The sequence below is a fragment of the Rhamphochromis sp. 'chilingali' genome (assembly GCF_963969265.1).
Source record: "Rhamphochromis sp. 'chilingali' genome assembly, chromosome: 5".
NCBI classification, from domain to species: domain Eukaryota; kingdom Metazoa; phylum Chordata; class Actinopteri; order Cichliformes; family Cichlidae; genus Rhamphochromis; species Rhamphochromis sp. 'chilingali'.
Window position 1 is genome coordinate 12165118 of NC_137932.1, and position 12229 is coordinate 12177346.

General features: G+C 43.6%; 1 protein-coding gene across 3 annotated transcripts in view; it reads left to right on the top strand.

The window, feature by feature from the left end:
• Window positions 1–7387, top strand: part of akap12b (A kinase (PRKA) anchor protein 12b) — a 53246-nt gene extending 45859 nt beyond the window's left edge. For all 3 annotated transcript variants that reach the window (XM_080881707.1, XM_080881708.1, XM_080881709.1), the window contains 2 exons: window positions 1127–5455; window positions 6303–7387. In XM_080881707.1, coding sequence (XP_080737833.1) covers window positions 1127–5451 — 4325 coding nt within the window. In that variant the 3' untranslated portion in view covers window positions 5452–5455; window positions 6303–7387. The remainder of the gene's footprint in view (window positions 1–1126; window positions 5456–6302) is intronic.
• Window positions 7388–12229: the final 4842 nt, after the last annotated feature.

The window sequence follows — 12229 nt, forward strand, 5'->3', positions numbered from 1 at the left end:
TTTGATGACTTGAAATTCATGCCTATAATTTAGAAAAAGGGATGTAGGCGCAGGGAGAGTTGTACATTTTTGTGTGAAATGGGAAAACTGAATTCTGCTTGGAAGTAAATCGTTGATCTGTGAAATATGATTTTTCATGTTTCAAAGGTTTTCCTTCCATATTTTAAAGTCTGCCTTGTTGGTGACTTGCAAGCAAAGGGCATATTTCCCACAGTGTGCGTAGATTGTGGAATGCATATCTGCCCTCCTGTGTAATCATGTAACCTGATATCCAGGCATTAAAGTTCTGGGAATTTGTTTTGAGAGTCTAGGGGTGTTAGATGTGAGGTTTCCCAGACTGCACTGAGATCTGAGGACTCCCTGGCAGGTCGTCGTCACCCCCCACCCGCCACGCCTTCTTCTGTCAAAACACAGAGATGTGGCAGGCGTGTATGCGTATGTGTGTGTTGCATGTGTGGTTTTCATTTCTTACATCATCATGCACCATTTGCCTAGCAAGTGTATCGCTACCAAGAAATCACTCGTGATAATGGAAAGCGTTGACCATCAAAGGCAACTAGATGCTATTTACACGTTGCACAATAGCAGAGTTGCTTTGTAGACTTCTGGACAATAATCTGCAAATTGTTGAAGGATTGCTTGCATAACACTTCCAATCAATTTCCATTTGGGGATCACTGTTCTTTATATTTCTACGTCAAACCTTTTCCTTTTTACGTCAATGCCATTTCTTTGGCATGTTTACGTAGCGAAGGATTAGTGGGAGCAGATTGCAATTTAGTAGTAAAACATGATCTCTGCAAATGCTTTCTGTTTAACTTCTTTTTTCTGCAGATGGGGGTGAGAGTTTTGTTGAAGATATAAAACTTTTTATTGTTTTTACTGGGTCATCTCCTCAGAGATTTTTATGGAATGCTGAATAATTTATGCTGTCTCAGCCAATAATTTGATTTCCTCAACATAACCTGAATTTGTTAAATTGAATATTGCCTATTGTAGCTTTATATCAATGTCATGGGAATGTTATTTGTGATTTTTTTCTGTAGACAGAGACAAGTAGTAAAGTCCAGTGAGAGATTTGATCAACATCTTACAGAAAGTTCTTTCTCTTCTCTTGTGCTCTCAGTTGGCCAGCCAGATGGGGTGTCTGTGGGTCAGAAGGAGGACGCTACTGAGACCATGGACACCATCCAGGATGAAGTGACCCCTCAAGTAAATGGAGAAAAAGTTGATAAAGAGGCCCCCGATGCAAATGATATTTCAGCTGCTGAGGAGAAGGCTCCGGAGGAACAACCTGATGATGCAAGTGAAGTTGGTTTCAAGAAGATCTTCCGCTTTGTGGGCTTTAAGTTCACCCTCAAGAAGGACAAGAGTGAGGAGAAAGACCCTGTGAAGCTCCTGACAGTCAAAGATAAAGAAGGAGAAGAGGGCAGTGGGACAGATGAGCCTGCGAAGGAAGAGGAGGAGAAGGAGAAAGAGAAGGCTCCTGCTGTTGATGAGAAAAGCACGGCTGAAGAAAAGGAGGCTGATGCAGAGGCAGCTGCTGTTGAGGTCACTACAGAAACTGTAAAAGTTGAAACCACTGAAGCCACGCCTGAAGGTGCTGCTGCTGCTGAAGCTGTTGACGAAGCAGTCAAGGAGGAAGGAGCTGAGAAGGAAGGTGAGAGCACTTCACCACCTCAGGAGGCTGCCATGTCCCCTTTCAGGAAGTTCTTCAGTGGAGGTCTTTTCTCTAACCTGCGAAAGAAAGCGAGCATAAAGAAGCCAAAAGAGGAGGAGGTCAACGAGGTGGCTACTGAGGAGGAGACTGCTAAGACCGAGGAAACTGTTACTGCTGTCGAAGAAAAGGAGGTCAAAGATGTGACAGAAAAGGAAACCGAGGAGGAAGTGTTGGAGGCTGCTGTTGAGGAAAAATCTGAGCCCAAGGAAGAGGCAGCGATTACCCCACAGGAAACAAAATCAGAAGATCATCCAGAGCCCGAGGTCACAGCTGAAACCCCTGCTGTTGCAGAAACAACTAATGATGAGGTAAAACAAGAAGAGCAAAAAGCTGAACCTCCCACAGGAGTGGAGGCAAAAGCTCCAACTGAAGTGACATCTGAGGCTGAGCTGCTGTCATCTCAGGAGAAGGCAAAGCCTCAAGGAAGCCCCCTGAAAAAACTCTTCACTGGAGCTGGCCTAAAGAAGCTCTCAACTAAGAAACCGAAAACCAAGAAAGATACTGAGGCCAAGCTCACAGAGTCTGGGGAGCAGGCGGCTGAGCAGCTCCAGGCCTCCACAGAGCCAGCAGAAGCTCCTAAAACTGATAGTGGGCCCTCATCTCCAGAGGAGTCGGGAGAGCATGTTATTGCTGTGGAGGTGACCCAGAATGAGTCTAGCCAAGAGACTGAAGGTGAAGTTGGATCTGATGGAGAAAAGAAAAAGGAGGGCATCATGGCCTGGTCCTCATTCAAGAAACTGGTGACGCCAAAGAAGCGTGTAAAGAGATCATCAGAGAGTGAAGATGAAGCAGCTGCGGAGAAGCCAGCCAAGTCGGCCACCCTGTCCTCTTCTGAGAGTGCTGCATTAGCAGATAAGAGTGTTGAGGAAGAAGCTAAAGAAGATAAGCCCTCTGAGGAAGAGCCAAAGACTGAAACCACTGAGAAGCTGCTCAGCAGCACCGAAGAGCCCAAAAAGAAAATGGACACCTCTGTTTCCTGGGAGGCTCTAATGTGTATGGGTGGACCCAAGAAGAGGGGCAGGAAGACCTCTGATTCCGATGATGATGAGACCAAGATTGAAGAGGAAACACCAGCAACAGCAGAAGTAGAAAAGGAGGGTAAAACAGAGGCTGCAACTGACACTGAAGGTGAACCAGTTTCTTCACCAGAACCTTTGCCCAGCCCTCCTGAAAGAGAGTCTACCTGGGGTACCCTAAAACGCATGGTTATGCCAAAGAACAAGGCCAAAAGTGAGGAAAAGCCTGATGAGTCTGCAGAGCAAGTCCAGTCTGACAGTGAAGCACCAAAAGATGAGTCATCCTTCTCTCTGAGAAAATTCTTCCCAGGACGCAAGAAGAAGAAGGTTGAAAAACAATCTTCCACTGACCAGAGCTCAGGAGAGGAGGACTCTGAAACTCCAGCTGTGGTTCCGCTTTCAGAGTACGATGCACAAGTCGAAGCTGAACCCGAGGCACAGGCAGAACCAGCTCCTGTCCAGATTAAGGTGTCATCTGAAGACAGATCCCCTTCTTGGATCCCAGCCGATGTTGAAGACGCTGCTGATAAACACGATCAGCTGAGTGATATCCCAGAGGAAGCAGAGAATGCTGCTACACCAAAGTCTATAGATACTGACATCGCAGAGGATGAAACTGAGGACCCAGCCATGCTACCTAAACCCCCGGGACGCACAGGTCGCCGACTCTCTGTCGCTGAGGTCAAGCCTGTCGATCCAGCTCCAGCTGCTGCAACCACCCCTGTTCCTCAGACACCCAAGTCAGAGAACGCAGAAGAGGTTATGCAGGGTGTTGAGTCCCAAATCAGTGAAATCCCGTCCCAGACATGTGTGGCTGTAGAAGATGTACGATTAGAGGTAGCTGCTGAAAAGATGGAGCCTGAACCACCGATTGACAGTGCCAAGGCCACAACAAATACCATCCTCGAGCCACATACTCACGATGACGCCATGGCTATCTGCACTGGCCTCGGCACCAAGGAAATCGCCAAAGTAGCTCTGGAGAAGCCTGCACAGCCTCTGGTAGAGACTGTGGCGGTGATCCGTGATTCTCTGTGCTCTGAGGTGTCAGTGGAAGAGTTGGACCCACCTACAGTGGAAGCAGTATTCACAGAAGACCCAGTGTTGACGGCCCAAGTGCAGCTACTAGAACCCACTGAACTTCAAGTTGCTGTTGAAAGTTCAGGGAGTGATGGAACTATTCAAGTTGCCAGCTTGTGTCAAGAACCGGAGATTGAGAAGGTTGGAGTCGTGAACACTGTCACAGAGGAGTCTGAGGTCCTTCAGCCCACCACAGTAAGCGAGAACTCCCCTAAAACTGTGCTAGTCAGTCCCATTGCTCTGACCTCCGAAGCGGTTATCTGCACCCAAAGTGTTGAAGTCTCTGAGGTAACTGTAGAGACCAAGGAAGTGGAGCACTTTGCTGCCACTGAAGAAAATATCCCTGTACAAGAGGTGTTTCAGGCTACAGCTGCAGAGATGTCATCAGACATATGTGAAACCACAAAGACCACCATCACAGAAGAGACTGACCCGCCCATTCCTGTAGTTCTTCCAAGTGAGGCGGTTCCTGTTATCATAGATACAGTCGTCCTTGTGGCTCCAGTCAGTGTGGAAGCAGAGAAGGCGGCGGCCACAGAAAGTGCCTCAGAGTCTAAAGTAGCCGATGTTGAACAGTTCAACTCGCAGGAAACCACGAAGGAGGTTGCAAAGACCGCAGAGGCTGCTGCCACCCCAATAGTAGAGACAGTGATCAGTTCACTTGTCTCTAGCGAGAAGACTAGCAAGGCCAGTCTTCTCGCTGGCCTTGCTAAGCAGGCCAGCGAGAAGACAGAGGAAATCAAGGAGGAAGCCCAACAGGTCAGTGAAATTGAGGTTCAGAGCATGGCGATTGCTCAGACTGTCATTCAGGATGCTGTAGATAAAGTTTCAGAAGATGTACCTGAGCCAAAGAAGCCTCCCACTCCATCAGCTGCCATCCCAACACCAGTCCAGGCAATAGCAACAACAGAAAACGAGATCGACATCGCAGCCGACGCACCAGTTGTCACTGAGACCCCTGTTCCCATCGTCTGTGTAAAACCAGTAACAAAGTCACCTCAGCCACTCAACGTTGCCATTCAGGTCATTGATGCTATCCCAATCGAGGTCACTGAGAATCTTGAAGAGGTGGAAAAGAAACCAGAAGAGGGTCAGAAGCAAGATGCAGAGATTAAAGTAAGTGAGGAAACGCTTAAAACAGAAGAAGCAGGACAGGTAAAGGAAGAGAGTCAGGAAAGTGAAGAGCCTGCACAGGTCAAGGAGGTACAGAGCAAAGATCAGGAAGAAGCTCCTGAAAAGGTGGAATCACAATCAGAGGAAACCAAGCCTGAAGCTTCCTCAGAGGAAAAGAAAGAGAAAGTGCTTGAAGTCCACATGCCCATCCAGGTGGTCCTGCAGACAGCGCTTGTGGTTGAGGAACCATCAATCGAAGAAGAGGCCGTTGAAGAGTTCGACAGCAACGGTCCTGCAGCTCAAGACACCAACGCACCACCCAAGAGCAGTGGAAGCGAGAAGCTCCCGGTGCTGGAGGAAGAACCTCAAGCGATAAATGCAGTGGAGGATGCAGCTGGCACATCGGAGGCCGAGAAAACACCGTCAAAGTGTGCAGAAGTGATGGCGCAGGTGATTGAGGTGATCGAGGAGGCTGTGAAGGAGATCGAGCCTGTGTCCACAGAGATCACAGCAGCATCATGAGCAGGTGAGGCTAATCTTTCAGCACTGTTATATTGTCTGTTTGACTGTCTCAGAACTTTAAGTAGCTTCTGTACTAATAGTATCTCAAAACTTGAGATTTTTTCTTTTTAAGCGTAGTTATTTACAAAATTCCTGTGTTGGCCTATCAAACAATCTTCTCATAGTGTTTTTTTTTTTTTTTAAAAAACATCAATGGGTCCTGCTTTTATTAGGGAGTAGGGGAGGGGATTTGCACTCTCACCAGATGAAAAAGCTTTTGTTCAGGCTATGAGTAACCAGGGGACCTTTGATATCAAAGCAGGAATGCCGCCATTGACCCCTTCTTTGTAGACCGGGGTCTTAAAGGGAAGTGGTGTGTGTGTGAGGGGCAGATGAACTTGTGCTGAAAGGCTGATTATGATTCCTCCGCTCCCTCCTTCTGTTTTTCTTCTATCACAGGCTCAGTATGGAGTCAAGAAACCATGTCGGAGTATGCATTTACTAGACTCAATTACAAAGCTTCAAAGAGCAGGAATTTTTCTTTTCAGTTTTAACTGAATTATCCTCTTATAGTGAGCACAGTTTTCGAAATACAGTGTGATGTTACCTGATACGACCAGATACGAGGACAAGGGGGAAACTGGGCGTAGTTCGCTTAAATATGTATTAAGCAATGCAATGAGAGGCTGGACAGGAACAGAAACGGGAGATAAACACAGTAATTCAATATGATGCTAATGCTAATTCAGCCACATTTAACACAGCTTTAAGATGAGATTCGGAAGATTTTATTTCCTAATGTAATATAACAGAAGACAAGATCCAGCCATTTCTTCTTCCCAATATATGTTTTATGTGCTTCTCCACTGCAGCAGAAAGGAGGCGACTGATGCCTGGGAGACGCACTGTCTGGACCAGGACATGAGTGATGAGGGAGAGAAAGAGAGAGACAGTAAGAGACAAAAAGAAGCTGCTCTGGGAGAACATGTTGAGAACGACCTCGGCCATTCCGCCCAGAGAGAAGAGCAACAGCACCGCCATTCTCTCCAGCTGCCCTCCCACCTGTATTCCAACCCCGTCCTGCAGCCCTGTCACCGCAACGTGACGACCCACTGTTGCACCCTCACCCCACCCACTCACTCACACTTTTCACAAACACACACTCATGCATGTCTTCTGCCCCAGAAGCATCCCATCTGGCTTGTAGTCAGTGCAGTGTATCTACAGTGTCCCAGTGACTTTCCATTGCCCTTGTTGCACACCGCAAGAGTCAGCAACCCGGCTGAGTGTGTTTCTGTGCATATGTGCGTGTGTGCGTGTATGTGAAAAGAAGGAAGAGTAAGATGGTCTTAGAAAGTGACGAGATGGATTAATATCCTGTAAATTGTATTTATATCTTGATTATTCTTACTTTCACTCCTAGGTCTTTATTTTTTTCTTTATTTTGCTCTGTTTTGTTATTGTATGGACTTTGTTGCCTGTTTTTTAAATTTCTAATATTAAGCTGTGATATAACAGGTATTTTTGAGCAACATAAGAAAGCAGACTTTAAAGTTAGATGCCCACGTCTACAGTATTTCTTACTAAATGTATCTGGATGATCAGAATTTACCAAAACAAATGTGAAAGTGTTACATAAAAAGTGCTTAGTGTATCACAGCTTTAACTGTCATTTTCAAAGGTTATTAGGATTTGTAGCAAGCCATGGTACAAGTGTTATTCCTCTGGCAGAGAAAACAAGCAGTAGGGGCAGAGAGTATGATGATACTTTTCAGAAATGCATCACATGTTTGACTTTTGCCACATTCTCTTGTCACAGTTTGTCCTTCGCCACTCGACACCCCGATCAAAATGCAGCTCAAAGTCGATAAGAAAACAATCACTGCCTGGTTTACTGTAAAAACACATTGTTACTCATTGTTTCATGTAATAATACAATAAAATACTATTAAAACCACCTCATCTGATACTGTGACACAGGCATGCAGTAAACAGTGCAAAGAATATTGATGGCACTTTTGCGCATTCATGAAACACTTGCACTTGTCTGCAGTGTTTAATGACCCTGTTTTCTGACTTTCTCTGTGAAATATGTCTAATTGATGTGAAGCAGTTTAACACTTTCTCTGCTGCACTATATTTACATTTGAAATGAAATTTTAACGCCCTCTGCTGCCTACAAAAAGCACTGCAGCCCATTAGTCTTCACTCATTGGTGTCATTTTCTTTTGAACTTCAGCTATATGTTAACTAAAAGTTAGTAAAATGTGAGATCATCATCGTCCAGTTTTGACTTGATCTGCGCTTGTTCACCACGCATGGTCGCTCAGGGTCAACAAATTGGCACAAGGGAGGATGTGGACCAAGAGGTTGATCAATAAAGCGTGGTACCATAAATTAAAAACAATAGCTCATTTTACTCTTAATTTAAAAGCCAAATCAAGTTAGGATAAATCAGGGAGTCGTGGTTTCCATTGCTCACAGGGTAGGAAATCAGTTGCATCCAATTAGATTCCCAAAGCCTCTACTCAGCTACTTTGATTTGGGCATCAAAACTCAAAACCGAGTCAAAAGTCGGGGCCTCTTTTGGAGATTTATTGGCAGATGATTTCTGAATATCTGCGTCATCCCTGTGATGCAGTTTCACCACCAAAGTAATCGCTTTCCTATTGGTCACAACTCCTGAACAATGAATTAAAAGTAAAACGAGGAACCTCTTCAGATGTGAGTTCTATTATCCAATCAGTTTAATTTAGTGGGTGATGCTAGTAGCTCTGAAGGCTCCCCTTTCACTCAGCTTTATTGCCAAACAAGTCAAGGATCAGGAAGTCTGGACCATTATCTAGGTCACCACTTCACTTTGCTTTGACCCCAGAGGGCCTGTTACATTAGTGATATTTGCTTTATTTAAAATAAGTGATTTAAAAAGAAAAAGGCAGACTAAAGACTTTTGCTATTGCAGCATATTGTATATTAAGCATTTAGGGGCACCCGCCCACCTTCAGTCCTCCCTGCTTTTTGTAACACTCTTAACTGTGAACCTGTTAACATTTGTACAGATTGTATACCTACTGTATGTACTTAAATCATATTGTTGTAATATTAACGATTAACCTGCAGGCATTTAGCATAATATTCATGTAGCATGTCTGTTATATTTCCCAAGCTGTTAATAGTAAGGATTCAGAAACTTCTATATTTCATTCAATAAAGTTAGATAAAAACGGTGTGTAACGTGAATACTTTAAATCATGATGACTCACCATCAGGTAACAACAATATTTAGTGATTATGAAGAGTGCACAAATACACTTTGGTATAATAATGTGCAAAAGTCTTAAGCCACCCCTTATTTCTTTAGATTTTGCTTCCAAGGAGCTGTGTTTTTTAAAGTGGTCTTGAGCAATACTTCTCGAAGCTACTTGAGGTACATTACACCAAGGAAGCACTACTGAAAAAAAAAGGTATGACTACCAGATTGTTGCACTGTGACAGCACCATACCAGACTGAACCCAGAAAAAAACTTGTGGGATAAAATAAGACAGATTATAGTTACTAAATGACTACAAATCACTTTAAATTTGAAAAAGGAAAGAAAATTAAAAGTAAAAAACAGAAATAAATGAATACATAAGAGGACAAAAGAAAAGAAAGACTCATAAGAGGGAGAAATTGATTGAAATGATCAAAAACCTCACCTTATGATAGTTCTTGTTTTAAATACAATATTTGAGCGAGCTGACTGGAATTTTCTCGATACTGTTAGATAATAATCACATATTGTTATATTTGTGCCTTTAAAAAAGATAATTCCTCAGTGGACAGTTAACTCCTGATAAACCTTTTTACAAGACAGTCATTCAAATCTGTGGTTATAAGATGCAAATATGAAACCAAAAATTCACCTGAATAAATGTCCTACTTTGAGTTTGTCTCCACCTGCTGGGCGGTGGCATGTTTAGGGTGGAGGATGTAGTTGCAGCTGTCCTGCAGGTGGAGGTGGTGCAGGACAAGCAGAGCAGCAGATTTGTGAGTGTTTTGGACTTGAATTAAAAAGACCAAGACGTGCTGATGAGGCTGCTGTGTGAGGTAGAGACAGGTATAAGGATGTGTATAAAGATTGGGTCTCGCTGTATTGCTCAGGCTGCTCTACAAAATCTATTCACAGGTGCAATCCCACTACTGAGCAGCATGGGGGCTTTGACCTGCTCCGTCTCCGACCTGGGCACCCCTCCTTAGGTGACCTGGTGGTTCCAGGCTCCCCCAGGATCACCATATCGATGCCGAACTTAGTGCGGACACCCAATCGACATAGCCTGCTGCAGCTCAGAGCTCGTGAGCTCAAACGATCCTCCAACCTCAGCCTCCCGGTAGCTTGGATTACAGGCACGCGCCACCGCACCCGGCGAGAAGCAGCTACGTTAACAGGGCTTTTAACTATGTCTGAGGTGACATCATGACACTAACCTGCTGCCCATCATTAGCAAAGTTGTAATGATGGGCAGCAAAGATGAGGAATGAATGGTGCACAATTGTTATATGCAAGTTTTTAGAAAGCTCGTGGTTAACCCAAGAGTATTTTGTCACAATATCAAGAAGAGTAAAGCTTCAATGTCAAGAATAGATAGGAATATAGGGAATTATATATTTTTATTTAAAGACAGGACTCACATGTTTTCATTTCTAGTCTTTAAAACCTGTCTCTATCAGGGACGTGCAGAGAGGTTTAAAGGGGCGGGTGCTCAAAGTTAAAAAGGGGCACATTGAACCATGCTGAATAACAACAACACACATTCATCAAGAATCTAATATGGGAAGGGCAGGGCTGTGTTGATCTGAGACTGTAGACATTAAAAAGTCCACAGGAGAGATGGTAGCTGATTAAACAAGTTTCATGAGATAATAACAAAATGCAAAGATTGGTGACAGCGCTTGGAACCATAAGGCAACGAAAAACTGTGACATAAACTCGGCTCTGCCTGTGAATCACTCTTTGCTTCTCTTCTTCCTTCCTTCCCATCATTTCATATATCACTCTCCACTTGCTGTCTATCTGAGAACAAGGCACAACTTGCTATTGCAATAAACTATAATCTAATTATCCACACCTAACAACTCTTGCACTTAATCTATAATAAAATGATGACAGCAAAATGTTATAGCCCTGCCTTTAGTAGCCTCATACAGCTCCTACTGTTTCCTCCTCATGTCCTTACCAGCCATGTCTGCACAATGTTATATCATGAGTAATATTTTTTTAAATCCAGCTAAATAAAACACACACATGCACACACAGTGACATTTTAGACCTTCTTCAGAATACTGTATATACTATGGGCATCCTTACATTATTATTTATTACTAGAGCTACAATAATAAAGCAATGAGGAGGGGGAAGTAATAAATATGAAATAATGTATTTATGATGATTCCATTTGTTTCACTATCCACTCTGTGCAGGGCAAAGCTTATTACATTTTTAAACTGTAGAGATACAATCATTTTACTGCTGTAAAATCCAACTTTTGTCTTATTTAAAATATAAATCTAATATAATCTGCTTCTTAATGTATGTTCTTTAAAATACAGCGTGTGTTTTTTAATATATTATAATTATAATAATTATTATGTGGACATGCATATTAGATCGTTTTTTAGTGAAATATAATCCCTCCAGAAAGGCAGGAAATGCCCAGAAACTTACTTTAAAACTAAATATGTTCCCTAAAACGGTGACAGAGCTACAGACCCATGACAGCCTTACACAGGTAGCCAGCAGCTATGACCAGCACTACTTGTGCAGTTAATAAAAGGACAGGTAATGTTTGTCACGCTGTTGCACACACAGCACGCTCGTTTGTTTCAGTTCGTCAGTTGCAACAAGACAGCTTACCAACGTGTATGTAATAAGCTAATACTCCTGTGTGCTACACACTACAGTGTGCGCTGTACACCTACTTACTGGGTTTGTCGCATCAGTCTGTGTCTCTGAGTTAACTTGTGTTTCTCCTACAGCTCCGGACCGCAACAAATGCGCGTGCTCTTTGTGAGCTCGTTCCCGGCTCGTAACCAGCGCGTTCTGCCGTCGAGGGCGATCATTGGTTAAATGTGATCATGTGACTGATGCAAGCCAGATCCTTTTATTTAGCAAAACTATGATTAATAGTTAAATATTATTGTTGAGGGGCACAGACAGGACTCCGCACGCACACACACATAAAATAAATAAATAAATAAATAAAAAAAATTTAAAAGTTGCCTCAACAAAAGGGCACTTTGGGCACTCATCAGGAAAGGGGCGGGTGCTCAAGCCCCTCTAGCCCCCCCCTCTGCACGTCCCTGGTCTCTATCCATCTAGTATTAAATCTTTCTGGGAAACAAGTATGTATATTATGCACACACACAAACACACATGCAGCTATTACCTATTTCTTGTTTTTATACCTAAGATGAATTATTGTTGAATGAAGACATTTTTCAAACAAATGTAAAATGTGGGCAATTGTGTTTATTGGGTAAAGGAAAAGGCAGAAGGGGGGGAAAGGATAGAAAGAATGAAAGAGAGAGATGAGAGAAAACCCCAACAATCCCCTCTGAGCAAGCAGCAGGCGACAGTGGATAGGAAAAACTCCTTTTAAAGTGAAAGACACCTAAAGGAGAAACCTATGGCAGAACCAGGCTCAGGAGGGGGCAGTCAACTGCCGGGACTGGTCGGGGGGTGAGGGTGAAAAAAGAAAAAGGAGGGAGGGGAAGGGGGGAAATGAAGATGGAATAGAGGTGGAGGAAGACGAGGTTACA